Source organism: Tursiops truncatus, chromosome 7 (assembly GCF_011762595.2).
Source record: "Tursiops truncatus isolate mTurTru1 chromosome 7, mTurTru1.mat.Y, whole genome shotgun sequence".
NCBI classification, from domain to species: Eukaryota; Metazoa; Chordata; class Mammalia; order Artiodactyla; family Delphinidae; genus Tursiops; species Tursiops truncatus.
The window spans coordinates 735210-750070 of record NC_047040.1 but is presented as its reverse complement, the minus strand read 5'-3'; the positions used below and the strand labels follow the sequence as shown (position 1 = coordinate 750070).

General features: G+C 63.2%; 1 protein-coding gene across 1 annotated transcript in view; it reads left to right on the top strand.

The window, feature by feature from the left end:
- Positions 1 to 14861, top strand: part of CROCC2 (ciliary rootlet coiled-coil, rootletin family member 2) — a 68500-nt gene that overhangs the window by 48035 nt on the left and 5604 nt on the right. The window contains 9 exon segments of the mRNA XM_073807879.1: positions 352 to 511; positions 1389 to 1538; positions 2041 to 2398; positions 2687 to 2889; positions 3607 to 4352; positions 6699 to 6831; positions 13401 to 13566; positions 13569 to 13585; positions 13855 to 14097. Of these exon segments, the coding sequence (XP_073663980.1) occupies positions 352 to 511; positions 1389 to 1538; positions 2041 to 2398; positions 2687 to 2889; positions 3607 to 4352; positions 6699 to 6831; positions 13401 to 13566; positions 13569 to 13585; positions 13855 to 14097 (2176 nt within the window).

Genomic DNA, 14861 nt, shown 5'->3' with positions numbered 1-14861 from the left:
TCCGGGATGCCTACCAGAGGCAGGACAGCCTGGCCGGAGCTGCGGCCCTCCCCGGGGAGCAGCAGAGGTGCCGGCGGATGCTGGACACCGGGTCTCTAGGAGCGTGGCTAGAGGGAGGGGAGTGGGGAGAGGGGCTGAGACACGGCGAGGGGCCCGGCCAGCTGGGCAGTCGGACCCAGACAGAGGCGTCCCCAGACAGAGGAGGCTGGGCTTCGGCACACTCGAATCGGATGTGGGGAGTGTCTGGCTGGAGTGAGGCGGGCGGCCTGCCGGGTGGCCAGGACCGTCTCCTTGGGGGATGCCGGAGCCCCCAGGGAGCTCCCCGGCCCAAGGCTGTGACCCTCTGCTCAGCTTTCAGCGTTCCAAGGAGGAGAAGGCGCAGAAGGTGCTGGTCCTGGAGGAGGCCCGGGCAGCGGCTCAGAAGGAGGCCGGCACGCTGCGGGCCCTTCTGTGGGGGGCACAGCAGGCACGGGCAGACGCCCGCCGGCAGCTGCAGGAGCTACGCAGACAGGTGAGGGGCCGCCCTGGAGCCCACACCCCTCCAGGAGCGCCCCCCCACTCCCCAGACCTGGAGCCACAGCAGAAGGGCCCTGCTCGGACTCACGGGGTCTGGGTTTGGTCTGCCTGTGGGGCACAAGGACAAGCCCCAAACCTACTGGCTTAAAACAACCATTCGGACGCCCGTGGACTCTGAGGGCCAGGAGTGCAGCCAGGGCGCCACGCGGAGGGGACTCCGCTCCACAGAGGGACCGACGGTGGGGCTCTCCCAGCACGTCTTCTCAGGCGCCCGGTGGTGATGCTGGCTGTCGGGGGGACGGGGTGGGCAGCTCCCATGGCCCCGAGTGGCCTGGCTTCTTCCCATCACGGCCGCCTCAGGGCTCAGGGTGAACAGATGGGTACTGCTTCATCCTTTAGCCTTGGCGTCCGAGGTCAGGGCCACTTAACACTGACCACCTTGGTCTCAAGCCCACCCAGGAGGGCCCTAGACTGCCTTCAAAGTGTGCACGCCCAGTTTTGCCAGACTTCTGCAGACAAATTGGTTGGTGAACTGTCTACTGTAGGGACGGGCACAGGCACCCTTCCTCACTCGAGTGGCCTCTGCACCCGCATTTTTCACATCTCTGGGCTCCACAGAGTGTCCTGGCTCCAGAGGCGAGACACCAGGAGAGGGTGTGGAGTGGCAGAGAGAGTCAGCTCCAAGGGCCTGGTCTTGCGGGGGACACGGCACAGACCCCAGGCTGGAACTGGACGTGGCCTTAGCCTCCCTGAGTGCAGTCTGCTGCCCGGGAGGGAGGCTCTCTCCCGGGCCATGTGAGCAGAGGCAGGGGTCAGGGAGGCCTGGCACAGAGGCCCAGGCGACCCCATCAGTGTCGACCCCACACACCCAGGTGATGTCACTGGAGGCCGAGAACCAGAGGAAGAGCCAGGAGCTGCGCCGGATGCAGGTCCGGGGCGCACAGGGTGCGCAGCAGGGGACGCCGGAGCTGCAGAGGCTGGCGGCCGAGGCACAGGCAGCCAGAGAAGGCTCACAGAGGGAGGTAGGAGCCCAGCAGCGCCCAGGGCTTCCCGTCTGGCAGGCGCGGGGCCCCAAGCTGGGGGACTGGCTGTCTCCACCCCAGCCTGGGCACTTCCTGAGGGGCTGTGGCGTCTCCGTTCACCCCTCATTCACTCATGAGTATTCAACGGGCACCTTGCCCGAGTCCATGGAGGGACCATCCCAGGGCATGGGGGCACGAGTCAGGCCACGAGCAGGGTCTGCCTGGGGCTTGCCCCACGCAGGCCAAGGAGGGCAAGCCTGGGGCCATCGCCCCGTCTGGCCAGGGTTGTGAGGCTGCCAGTGGGCTCTGCCGCCTGCCAGGACCTGCTCCATGGTTCTGGGGTGTCCCTCCCCACCTGGGCTCGGTGTCCCCATAGTCAGACAGGGGTGGGAAGCAGGTCCAGGGCCCCCTAGCTGCGACATGCCGAGCAGGGGCTAAGGCCAAGCGGGCTGGGGAGTCTTCAGAGAGCAGGTGGGTCTGGAGCCCCGAGTCCCTCCCCCAGGTCCTGAGGCTGCAGCAGACGCTGGTGGAGGCGGAAGCCAGGGCCGCGGCCCGGGAGAAGCAGCTGGAGGAGCGCCTCTGCGAGAGCCGGGGCACCAAGCGGGCCCTCCGGGCCGAGCTGCACCGCGTCACCAGAGAGCTGCAGCAGGCCAGCGGCACGGCCGATGGCCTCCAGGCTCGCCTGGACGGGGCCTGCCAGCGGCTTGGCGGCCTGCAGCAGGAGGTGGCCCAGGCCAAGGGCGCCAGGTGGGAGGCGGAGGCCCAGCTGGGCCGGCTGTGGTCCACGCTCCGCCTGGGCCTGGGGCTCCGGGGACAGAGCCCCGTGGCCTCCCCCAAGCGGCCCGGCTCCCCCGCCAAAGGTCAGTGTCGTCTGTGGCTTCAGGCAGGCTCCTGTCCCAGCTGTGTCACCCTCCTGGGGCATCACCCCCGCCCCCCAGGGCCCATGACCCTCGGGTTAGGGTTAGGGTTAGGAATCCAAAGGAGGGATGTCTGGGAGCAGAGCCAGCAGGAGAGAAGCGGGGGCCTGAGCCCTGTGCCTCTCCCCAGGCTCCCCATGGCCGGGGATGGCAGAGAGAAAGGGGGACGGGGCACCTGCGTGTCTGTCACCGCATCCCCACCACGCTCTCTCAGTCGTCACTGTCCTGCAGGCTCAGAGGGCACCCAGGGTTCCCCTGGGCGGCAGAGTGCCAGCACCCCCGGCCGGTCCCGCTCGCCGCTCCGATGGCCCTCGCCTGCCCCGGGAGACTGCAGCACAGAGGGGGCCGTGGCCTCGGTGAGGGACGCCCTGAGGGACTTGGCGCAGAAGCTGAGGGATGCCCGGCGGGAGCGGGAATGGGGGCGGGGAGGGGCTGCTCGCTCGGTCTGCTGTCCTTCTGTCTGTCCGTCCTGGATCCACTGAGACCCTGGCAGGACCCTGAGGGATAGATGCCAATAAATACCAGCAGCCCTCGAAAGCCAGCTGCCCCACTGCCCAGGGCTGCCCTCCGTCCTCTGAAGAACCAACCCAGGAGCTGGCCAGGGCCCCCTAGAGTGCCCCAGTGACCCCACCCTGCTGCCCCGGGGATCCCGCAGGGCAGTCCATGAGCTGCCCCCGCCAGATTCGCCAGACTCGAAGGGGCGAGGGTGGGAAGAGACAGACTGACAGTGACGGGGTCCTCCACGGACACCTGTTCCTCTTCCACTCCCACCCCACCCCCGCCCCGCCCGACCAGTGCCAGCCCCGGGGACGGGCTCCAGCCCCACACAGGCCCAGACCCCGGCGGGGGGCCGTCCCTGCAGGTCACCCTGACCCCACCCACGGGCCAGTTCCCGTGCCCCTGCAGGCCCTGCTGCCCCGCTGTGTCCATCCCGCACAGCTGGACACGGGACCCCAGCCGCCACTCCAGCCCTCGGTGCCCCCCTCCCCGCACCCGCAGGCCAGCCCAGCCGCCCACCGCCCTGTCCCGCCCGAGCAGCCTTGAGCTGCCCCACCCCACCCTCCAGCCCAGTACTTGGCCCTCCACCCGCCCCCGCCCACCAGCTGCCCCCGACCTTGGTTCTCCCCCAGGATGCCTGGCGCTGCCAGGAGGGGAGCCTGAGCTGCCGGCTGAGCGAGGCCGAGAGTGAGCGCGCCCGAGCCCAGAGCCACGCGGGGCAGCTGCAGAGGGCACCGGCCGGGGCAGAGGAAGGTGGCCGCCCTTCTCCACCCTGCCCTGGCCACCACTACAAGGTCCCCCAGAGCCCCCCTCCTGGCACCTCGAGGGTCCGTCCCGGGAGCTGCTCGGGCCCGGGCCACGGGGCCAGACCCCGGAACCAGCATGCCCCCTACCCCGAGGCGCCCCAGCACCTGGCAGCTGGCGGGTCTTTCTCAGCCGTGGCCTCCCCGTCACAAGGCAGTAAAGTCCAGAGACCTCCAAGGCCCGCCCCGACCTGGCCCCCAGCTACTCCGCCATGCCGGCCTCCTGCAGTCCCACCTCTGGGCATCTGCACTGGCTGTGCCTACCGCCAGGAGCCCTCTTCCCCCACCGGGTCCTCGGCCCACGTCAGCTCCTCAGAGGGAGGCCCCCTGCCCTGCTGGTCACCCCACCTCCTTTCTGCCCCCCTTCCCCCACTCCTGGGTCTGCCCAGGAGGCAGGCCCGGGCCTGGCACGGAGTCCAAGGGAGGGATGTCCAGGAGCAAAGCCAGCAGGAGAGAAGGAAGGGTGGGGAGGGGCCTGGAGTCCAGGCAGAGGGAGCTGGCACCCCAGACCTGCCCCCGGGGACCTTGACTTTGAGGCAGGACGGGAAGGGCAGGGAATTTTCAGAGGGGGGGCCTCTCCAGCCCCTACCATCTAGGTGCCGGTCACTTAAATAAACCAAGCCTCAGTTTCCCAGCCTGTGCAATGGGAGGGGCCATCCCCGAGAGGCAGCCCCACAGGCCCTGGGAGCCAGGTGAGCTGCCCCGCTTTCCCCACAGGCCGGCGTGCAGGCTGCATGGGCCCTGCAGGAGGAGGTGTCCCCGAGGCGCGGAGGAGCGAGGCTCCAGGTGGGCGCACCTCACACCCCGGGGCAGGGGGCGGGGCGGGGAGGAAGGCTTCTGGGGGAGGGCGGGTTCCAGGTCCCCGCAGGCAGTGGCACTGGCTGTGCTGGGCTGGGGCAGGCGGCCCCTGGGCGTCGGGCCCCCACAGAGCTCGTCTGGGCCACCCTGGCAGAGCCTTCTTTGCAGTGGTCCCAGCCCTTATTCCACAGATTTGCAGACACTGAGTCCTGAGCAGGGAGTCACCTGGCCCCGGTGGCACAGTCGGCGAGGGGCCAAGTCGGGGGCAGACCCCCGGCCTCCCAGGTCTGTGCTTTTGGCGGCAGGCATAGGGCGGCGCTGGCCTAGCCTTGGAGCTCTCCAGGTGCGTGGGGTCATATTTATGCGGCCACGGGACCGCATTTTCTTCTATGACACTCAGACATGGAAGGAGGTTGCACAGGGTGGACTTGGGTAAATATGCCACGTGCTGGCCTTTGGGGTGTGAAGGCGGCCACCGGGGTGAAGTTTTCAGGTGAGGATCTGGGCCTGGGGTGGGGGCCAGGCCTGGGCGGACGGGGGCTGGCCCGGACCCCCCTCACTGCACCCCACCCAGGCCCACAAGTCCAAGGAACCCTGGGCTGTGCTAAGATCCCTCGGCAGGACAGGGCCAGGGCCAGGGCTCAGCCGGGTCTGGGCCGCTGCGGCTGCTTGAGGACCTCAGAGCTCCAAGAACAGCGCACCTGGCTCAGGGGGTACAGGCCCCAGAGGCGGCCACCCCCAGGTGTCAGGGAATCGGGTCCCCCGGCCCCATGCTGGAAAGACGAGGCTGACGGAGACAGCAGAGTGGAGGGGCTGAGGAGGACACGGGCTCGGGTCCAGGCCACCCCCTCCCAGTGCCTGCGAGGAGGGACCTGGAGAGACGGCCTCGCATGTCAGCATAGCAGTGAGCCGGGCGAGGCCTGTAGGGCCCCAGGGGCAGCCGGCAGGCAGGCCTCCCCTCAGAGGGCAGGTGCGGACGCCAAGCCTGCGCTGACTCGCTCCGTGCGGGGCTCGGCCTGGAGCCTGGTGGCAGGGGCCTGGGTCCCAGGTGCCCGCTAGGCCAGGAGCCTCTGAGGAGTGGCCTCCTGCAGGCGATGGGCAGAGAGCAGAGAAGGAGCTCAGCCTGGAAAACATTTGTGAGCTGAGAGGGGATTTCTGTTTCAAAGGCCCCAGTGGCTGAAGCTGCTGGGGAGAGGCTCGGAGGGCTCAGTCCCAGCGCCCAGGTGCCTGGCCGGGGGCTTGGGAGATGCCAGGAAGTGTGGGGTGTGAGGAAGCAGGGGAGGCGGGGCCAGGCTGTCTCATTCTACACGTATGTCCACATGTATTTGTTCCATGCGCATTTGAAAACAGTGCTTCCTGTTTGCAGGTTACACGTTTTGAAATAGACCTATTAAACCAAACTTCACATCATTCAAATATTCCACCTTGATTCTGTCTCCTGGATTTATCGAAGCTAAGAATCATGTGTGGAATTTTCCCAAGACAGTTTTTTGGGGCAATGTCTCCTTTTATCTCTAAGGGTCTGTAACTTCTAGATCTCTCTGACACGCTCTCTAACGTTTGCTTACTGGTCTGGAGGCCTCTGTGCCCTGCTCCGTGCCATTTGTCTTGAATTCTGCTCTGCCCAACGCTGGCAGTGTCCCCACCATCTCCTGACCCTGGCCTCTGCACTTTGCCCTGTAGGTTTTCGGCCATCGTTGCATCAGCCTGGCTTTGGTTACAATCCTACCTTAGAGTCTTTCCCTTTTGCAGGAGAATTTGCCCCACTTACAAGTTTTGTGATAACTTATGCTCTGCTTTTCTTCCATCGCTGACGAGACACCTGCCCCTTTAACGACTCCTCACGACTTCCTTTTTGCCCTTTCACTGTGGGGTCATCTGCCCGCCCCTTCCCTCCAGTGTCTGCATCCTGGTGTCATCCGTTGTCCGGTCTCTTGGTCACTGCTTGGGGGAGGGGGGTGTTACAACAGTTGAAGTGTTTTCCCCTAATATTCGGTGTTAAGTGTGAAGAGAATGTGTGTGTCACCTGAGCTTAAGGACCTCCCACGGCCACCCCCAGCAGCAGGGGTTCTGCACCTGTGCCCTGGCTCTGCTCTGAGGGCTCCCCTCCTCCAGCCCTGCCCCACCCCTTTCTTTCTCCTCAGCGCCCAGGTGGGGTCCCTGAAGAGCTGGTCCCTGAGCCTGAACCCCACCCCACCCCCTGCCCGCGTCTGCCGAGACGGGGGCTTTGTGCTCACAGCACTCCCCGCCGGCATCCTCCTCTCTGACGGCCCAGCTGCGAGTCGCCATGGACGGCTGACTTCACTCCACGTGTGAGCCCCTGTCCTTGGCCAGAAGTCCCGCTGGCCTGCCTGCCTGCCTGCGGGGCTGGGCTCCCTCCGGGCTCCCACACTTGGGAGGCTGGGTCCACCCTCCTGAGGCTCCGGGAAGCGTCCCCTCGCAGCCGCGGGACTAGGTCCCGTTTCCCAGCTGTCCTCTGGACGCCTTCCCATAGGCTGCCCGCCGCTTGCCACCCGCCCCCCCCCCCCCCGCCCCGCACCGGCCTATGGCCCTGTAATGGACTAGGCCCGCCCACCTGGGTGCCCTCCCCTTGGGTGAACTCGAAGCCAATGGGCAGAGCCTTAATTACAGCTGCAAATCCCTTCGCCAATAACCTCACGAACTCGTGGGACAACACCGGCCAAAGGTCACGGGCCATCTCAGAACGCTGCCCTTCGCGGTTGGGTTCTGTTAGGCGCGTCAGCTGAGCTCTTCGTGAGCACAGATGGTTCCCTGAGTCAGGCTCACGTCCCACCTCTTCTGAGCGGGGCCTGTTTTTCCTTAGACGTCAGGCGCCTTGTTTGCCCTCTGACCTCAGTGTCAGAGGGTGTCAAGAAATGTGAGGGTGTTTTAGGTTATTGGAGCTGCTCCTTCCGGAGTGGGAGCCACAGGACCCGTTGATCTTTGAAATGTTTGCCCTGCGCGTGGGAGCCCGCTCCGCGTGCAGGATCAAACCTACCTTCAGTTTATACGAGTTCTTTCCACTTCGAAACCGTCTCTTCCCCCCCCACCACTCCCTGCAACTCTCAGCCGCCCACCCTGCACTCTGGGCCTGCCCCCCTCGCGGACCTCAAACTTCACCTTCTCATCGCGTCTCCCACCAAGTCTGGGAGGACTTAGGGTCTCCGTGGTCTTAGCCGCTCTGCCTTCTCTCCTGCTGCCCCACGGCCCCGGGCTGGCGCTGGTGTTTTCACCGCAGATGGTTCGCCCTCTGGCTCCCCGCTGGGCTCACCTTCTCGAGAACATCAGTTACCGTTTCCTGACACGATTCCCCTTTCCTGCAATAACTCTGTTCTCTTTTTGATTCGAGACCCTCCGATCACATTCCGTGGACCGACGGCTCTCCTGAATCACCGCTGACCGCGAGCGACTCACGTGGTGATTCTTTTCCTCCTTTTGAGAAGGGGGTCCGGTCTCCTTCCCAGTTGGGGCTGCAGAGGAACCCATCAGGGGCTTCACGCGTCTCTGGCCAGATGTTTCACACCCCAAGGAAAGGCAGAGAGGAAGAGCCCAAGGGGAGACGTGGGGAGCAACGGCAGAGAGAGCACTGAGGCGCCCCCAGAACTCTTCTGTTCCAGGAACGGGGAGGGTGGCGGCCCCAGCCTCAGGGCAGAGCTGCGGGGTTGTCCTCCGGCTCCTCCCCCCGGCAGTTGCCTGCCAGGGGAGTGGGGGCCTTCCTGGTGCCTCCCCCACCGTGACCCTGGTCCCTGGAGGCCTCCCCTCCACACCCCCACTGCCCCCTCCAGCCCCGGCCTCTGAGGTGCCCACGTGGGGTCTCCACACGGGGCGCAGACGGCTCTGCCGGAAGTCGTTCACATATTCTCCACCCCTGTTCGTCCTTCTGGTTGATCGAGTGTTGAGCAAACTGTGTGCTAGAATCCATCCGTCGTTTGTCCAATTTTTCTAAGAATTCTGGCAATTCGCAATTATCCTATTTTTAGGCCACTTGCCTCCATGTGCTCTCCATCCTTCGGGAACCCTCAAAGTCCCTGGTCTCCAGCTGAGGGAAGTCTTTCCCAATGTTTGTAACCTGTTGGTCATTGCAGTGGGCGCCCGGGAGGGGGTTCAGACACACCTCAGTCACCGGAGGCCCCGGGCACTCTCCACTCACAGCCAACACAGGCTGCAGCGTTTCCAGCCCGCTGTGGGCTCGGGATACGTGGCCACACCGCCTGCCGCCCACTGCCTGCACCACGTCCAGGCCAGGCTGCCAGGCGGCCAGCGTGAGCTAGAGCAAGGCTTGCATTTGACAACATCTTTCATTCTCATGGACTGGATTTTTCCCTCGTTTCACATAAGCCAATGTGTTTGTCAAGAGAAAGTTAATTAAAAACATATTTTTCTAATTAAATGGTAGGCCGTGCTATGCAAACAGTAAGATTCTTGTTTGAGAGCAAATCCCTCCCTGTTTCCAGGGCTACCCTGGGAATTCAACAGATCAACAATGCAGAACCGAGCCCCAAGGTTAGGACACGCGCGAACACAGCCCCCGGGGGGCCTGCAGGCAGCTGGCGGGGCCTGAGCCAGCGGGAGGCGAGGCGCGGAGGGGGGCCTGGCGCCCGCCCGCCCACTGGGAGAGACCGCCCGAGGCTGTCCTCGGACCGGCGCCAGGTCACAGCCTCGATGGCTCAGAGGGGCTCAAGGCGTCCACCAGCACCTCACAGTCCCTCGCACACCCTCCCCTCCTCTCCAGAGAGCTCACCCCCAGGGCCCAAATCCAGCTTCAGTCCAGGTTCTAGAGGCGAAGTGGGGAGCCGCTCGGCCTTCTGGGCGCGCTGTGGCTGGAGCGCATTCCTGATACTTGTTCAAGAATGTCTGTGCTCCTTTAGGGCACCATGCTTGTCAGATGTTTTGTGTGTTAAGAGTATTTTATCTTCATAAAAGGAATTGGTGAGCTTTCCATCTCTTTCTACTACCTGGGATCATCTAAATAGCCTCGGAGTTAAGCCTTCCTGAAAGGTTACATTGAACTCACCTGCAAATGCCCCGCCCCTCCTGTCAGCTTACGTAATACATTTTCATTTCCTCTCCCAGCTTTTCCCTCGCGGTCTCTGAGTTTTTCTATCTCTTCTGGGGTCAGTTTTGGACATTTGGAAGTCACCCATCTCATGTTCAAAGGCGCTGCCAGGAACTCGCTCTTATGTTTGGTGGCCGTTTTTCATTTTTACACCTGTAGTTAGATCTTATTTATATCTACAGTTAGATCTGTTTCTGTCCCTGATGTTGGAGATTTTTATTTGTCTCTCTTTAACTTGCCAACAGTTCATCTGTTTTATTGGTCTTTTCAAAGAATCAACTTTTATCTCTTTTCTCCTTTCATGTGGTTTATTCGTTTCAGCTTTTATCCCTATGGACACACTCTTTGTTGTTGTTGTAATATTTCTGATTTCTTCAGTTGCATAGTGCTGTGTTTATTCTGGGCTTTACTCTTTCAATAGTAAAAGCATTCAGTGTTATTGTGTTTTCCCTCGTTGTGGTTTGGTATGTGCCCCCATACGTTGTTGTTTTGTTGTTGTTGTTGTTGCTTTATTTACTTTTGGCTGCGTTGGGTCTTCGTTGCTGCGCGGGCTTTTCTCTAGTTGCGAGGAGCGGGGGCTACTCTTCGTTGCGGTGCACGGGCTTCTCACTGTGGTGGCTTCTCTTGTTGCAGAGCACGGGCTCTAGGCGCGTGGGCTTCAGTAGTTGTGGCTCGTGGGCTCTAGTGCGCAGGCTCAGTAGTTGCGGTGCACGGGTTTAGTTGCTCCGCGGCATGTGGGATCTTCCCAGACCAGGGCTCAAACCCGTGTCCCCTGCATTGGCAGGTGGATTCTTAACCACTGCCCCATCAGGGAAGCCCCCCAAAGGTTTTTATCATGAATTCTTTTCCTTTCTTACCAATCCTCTAGGAGTTTCCGCTTTTATTTCTTCTTTAATTCAAAGGTTGTTTAGAAGAATAGACGCTGTGCCTCTTCTTGCGGCTGTGTCTCGTCTTACTGGAGAGGGGCTGCCTTTGGGGCCGTTACGATGTTTTGATCAGCTTCTGGGTGGATCTTTGCTTATGTTCCTGGTTTGTCGGTTGCTTCTTGGTTGTCGGTTGTTTGCTTTCTTGGTTCGGTTTTGTCTATTTGTTTGTGGTATGTTTGGAGGGAAACTGGATAAGCTGATTGCAGAGTTTACAGGGAAGAATAGATGTTTGAGATTTTCTAAGAAATTTTTGAAATAGTATCGTAATACTGACTGTAACAGTAGCGTGGTCAAAGCAGCAGGGGTTGGCACAAGGGTGGACGAAGAGGCAAGCAGGACAGGACAGAGTCCAGAAGTTTCCAGCTGTCCCTAACCGGCACCAGATCCCAGCCTCCTGTCTGGGCTACTGAGGCCCACCGTGTAAAGTAAGGCGCTTGGGTCCCCTTATATTGGAGCACTTCCCAGCGCTAGTTCTGTCCTGTGACCGGCCAGAGGGCTCGCGAGGCTCCCAGAGGGCAGGGCCAGGTGGCCGTGCACTGCTGCCCAGCGCTCACCCACACTGGACACTTGCCAGCCGATGAACAAATCGATCCGTTGTCGCCAGTGCATGAAAAGGCTGAGGACCTGAACTCCGAAGGATGCGCTGGGGTTGGCGGCAGGCTCTGCTCTTGTGCAACAGGCAGGGTGCGGAACGTCGCGTCCGCCTGCTGCGCTAGTGCCTGAGGCATTTCTAGCCTCTACAGACCCCCACTTTACAGCAGCCCCCATACAGGGGGGCGGTCCTCACAGTTCTCCCGTCCTTCTCTTGCTCCCGACGAAAACGCTGTGAGATCGCATCACACCCGTCCGCAGAGGGGGAAACCAAGGCTGGGGGCTGGCCCAAGGGCACGCGCCGAGCCCTGCCTCCTTCCCCAGGCCCGGGGTGGAACCACAGAAGCCGGCGGTCGAGCCTCGTGCGCCCCTGCAGCTGAACCCCCGCGCTGAGCGCAGGCTTGTGACGCGTGCACGGCCAGCCGCCCCCCATTCAGGCTCAGGGCTCAGAACCAAAGCAAGCCAGCAAGGAGACTGACTCCGTGGGGCAAAGGGAGGTGTCCATAAAGGGTGCCCCGTTCAGTTATTATGGTTCATCTGAATTCCACAAACGCTGAGTCACTACAAGAGGAGCATAGCGCATCACGAGTGGCCTGGAGCCTCTCAAAATACCGTGAAATCTTTAAGCCATATTTGAAGGAAACGTCTGCTTTTCTACGGGAAAATGTGCACAAACAGAAAACTGTAATTCCCAAAATTGTAAAGAAGGGTGAAACCTCAATTGGAGGTACAAGCATTGCCCTCCCTTTCCTTTAACTTTCTAAACTGACAGACCCAGAAAAGTTCCTACAGGGTCACGGCACCTGTCCCGCCTTCACCCAGCCTGGGACGGGGGTGCCCGGTGGCTCCCCCTCTTCCCCTGAGCCAGTCCTCCTCTTGTATTTAGTGAAAACGGAGTGGGAGGTGGATGCAAAGCCCCCTTAGACACACGGCTCCCGGGACACAACTGCTGGGTCCCTGTGCCTTCAGGCGTTCCTGCTCTGGCTCTAGACCCAGTCTCCCTCTTCCTAAACAAGCACCTCTTGCCCGCCACAACCCACACCCCCTCCTCTCTCTGCTGGCCCCATCTCCCCTCCCCCAGCCAGGATTCTGGAAGGGCTGCCCCTCCCCCTCTCCCCAGACCGTCAGCACCGCAACCTCCCGGGACCCACACAGACACAGAGATCACCAGCAACTTTGGTCCCTTCCAAAGGGTGCCTTTTGGGTCCATGTCTACCCGAGCCCCTGGAGCTTTCCGCACAGGAGCCCGACCTCTCCCTCCGATCTCCGCCAGCTCTCTGGTCCTCCCTGGGCCCAGCCTCCTCTTTTCTCTGCTCTGAAGTCCTCTTGGCCTGGACCCCTCCTCCCCCCACTCCCTGGCCTTCCGCGCCAGGGCCTCCATAGTCACTTGGTCCTGTGACGCTGTCCCCGGCGCAGTGACCCCCGGGAGACCCCTCAACGTGCTCCCACACCCCCCTTCCCATGCCAGCAAGTGGGCTCCGGACACCCCGCACGCAGTCCAAGCTTGGGAGCCCTCGTGGCACTGCCTGCCCCTCACCCGCCACGCGGCCCTCGGGCTACCTCTCCATTCCGTGGCGCGTTCTTCCACTTCTTGGCTCCTTGAGCCCAAGCCGCCACAGGCTCCGTATGGACAATCCCGGGGCCCCCAACTTGCCTTCCTCCGCCCCCCGCTCAGCCCCCGCAATGGGCTGGACGCGGCTCCTGATTTTCCAGAGTGCTCTGTACCAAAGATCACCACCACCTCCTGCCCACCAGACACTCGCGGGCAGGACGGCATCCGTGTGCTCCCGAGAATCGCCAGGCCCCACTGCGCACCAGCTCCAGCCCGGGGACACCACAGGCGCCGTCCTCGTGAAGGCTCAGAGAGGAGGGGTGACAGGGAGGGGGTGGCGCAGCGGGGGAGGGGGGCGGCCAGCAGCACTCCGGGCTCGGGCAGCAGGGGTGGGGAGGCCTGGGTCACGGGGGTACGAGGTGGGCACAGGGGAAGAAGGCTGCAGGTGGAGGGCGTGGGGGCTGAGCCCCACCCGCCCCGGGAGCTTCGGAGGACTTGGGGGGACTGTCGCGGTCTTTCTTCCAAGGGCTGGAAGCAGGGCAGGGAAAACGGATGTGTCTTCTGAGCCACTCTGACCACAGCGGAGAACCCGCCTTTGCCCACGCCGCCGGGCCAACAAGGCCTGCTTCTAGGACCCCTCCCACCCCGCCCGTGGTTACATCGGAAACTGCCCGATCCCTGCACACGGCACTCAACCTGTTCTTGCGTCTTTGCTTCCCAGCCACTGCACGTGATCTGGGCAGACGCCAGGTGCCACAGCCTCACCTGCAGCACACCCCGGGCCGTGCTTCCAGACGGCCTGTGCCTCCCTCCCCCAGAAGCACTGGACACGCGGCACCAGGCCCTGGACGAGGGCAGAAGGCACAGGCAGGGCCTGGCCCAGAGCGGGCGCTGCTAGAGGAGAAGGTCGCCCCCCTGGAGCGCAGGCGCGGGAGGCCCTGTAGCAGGTGAGGGGCCCCGGGGGGCAGGGCCCTGCCTTCCCTTTAGGAATCGCTCCCTCCGTGTGAAGGGAAGTCCAGGGAGACGCTGGAGGCAGGTGTCAGGCCTGGAGTCACCCAGACGCGTCCAATCCCCAGCTGACAGAGGGGAAACCGAGGCGGGAGGGGCACGCAGGGAGTCAGAGCCCCAAGGCCTCTCCCTGGTTTCCTGCTCCACTGCGGGCGCCCCTACGACAGAAGGTGGACTGTGGACACACAGCTCCGGGAAAAATAATCAGCCGAGCCGGGGGCTCAGCCTCAGGCCAGAGTGACCTGCCTACGCGCGGCCTCTGCCCGGCCCCTGCCCGGCCCACGTGCTCTGGCGGCGGCGGCGGCGGCGGCGGGCGCAGCGCGCGGAGAGGCGTGTCCTGCGGGAGGAGCGGCCGCGCTGCGCCCCGGGCGGCCCGCCTGCAGGGGGAGCTCGCGGTGCACCGGGCCCAGGTACCCGGATCCGGTGGATGGTCCCTGGAAGAGGGGGGTGGGGTGGAAGGGTGGTCCCTGGAGAGTTGAGGGTGGGGAGGCGGGGTATGGGGAGGGCCTCGCGGGCGTCCAGGCAGGGGCTGGGGCGCCGGGGAGGCACCGGCTTCTGTGTCCCAACCTGCCAGTGGGGAGTATGCCCGCCCTGGGCCTGTCCACCCGCCTCCAAGCTCAGGGTCAGCCTGGCGTTGGCAGGTCACCCTGTGGACCTCCACAGCCCTCCGGTGATGTTACCCCAACTCTACCTCTGCTGTCCTCGGGGGAGGACCACAGGTCATGGCAAACACACACGCGCGCACACACACACGCACACACCCACGCACAAACACACACACACGCGGCGTTGTTCCCAGTGTTTGAGCGCCAGTCCTGCCTGGAGCTGTGTGGCATTGGCCCACTGCCCGCCTCTGGAGCCCAGATTCCCCTGTCCGCGGTGGAGACAGCCCAGGCTCAGGGGGTGCCCTGCAGATGGGGGCAATGGGAGGGTAGGTGTAGGCCCGCACAACAGAGACCAGGAAGAGCGCCGGAAGCCGTCTCGTCACCCTTGCAGACCCAACATGGGCTGGGGTGCAAGACAGGGAACCAACCAAAGAGGCTGAATGAATGCAGGACAGGACAGGGCACGGGCCGGCCAACAGATGGGCAGAAAGGATGTGAAAGGCAGGGAGGCCCGGGGGCCTGCTGGCCAGTGATTCTGACAGCTGAACTGTCCCCAGGCGTGAATGGAC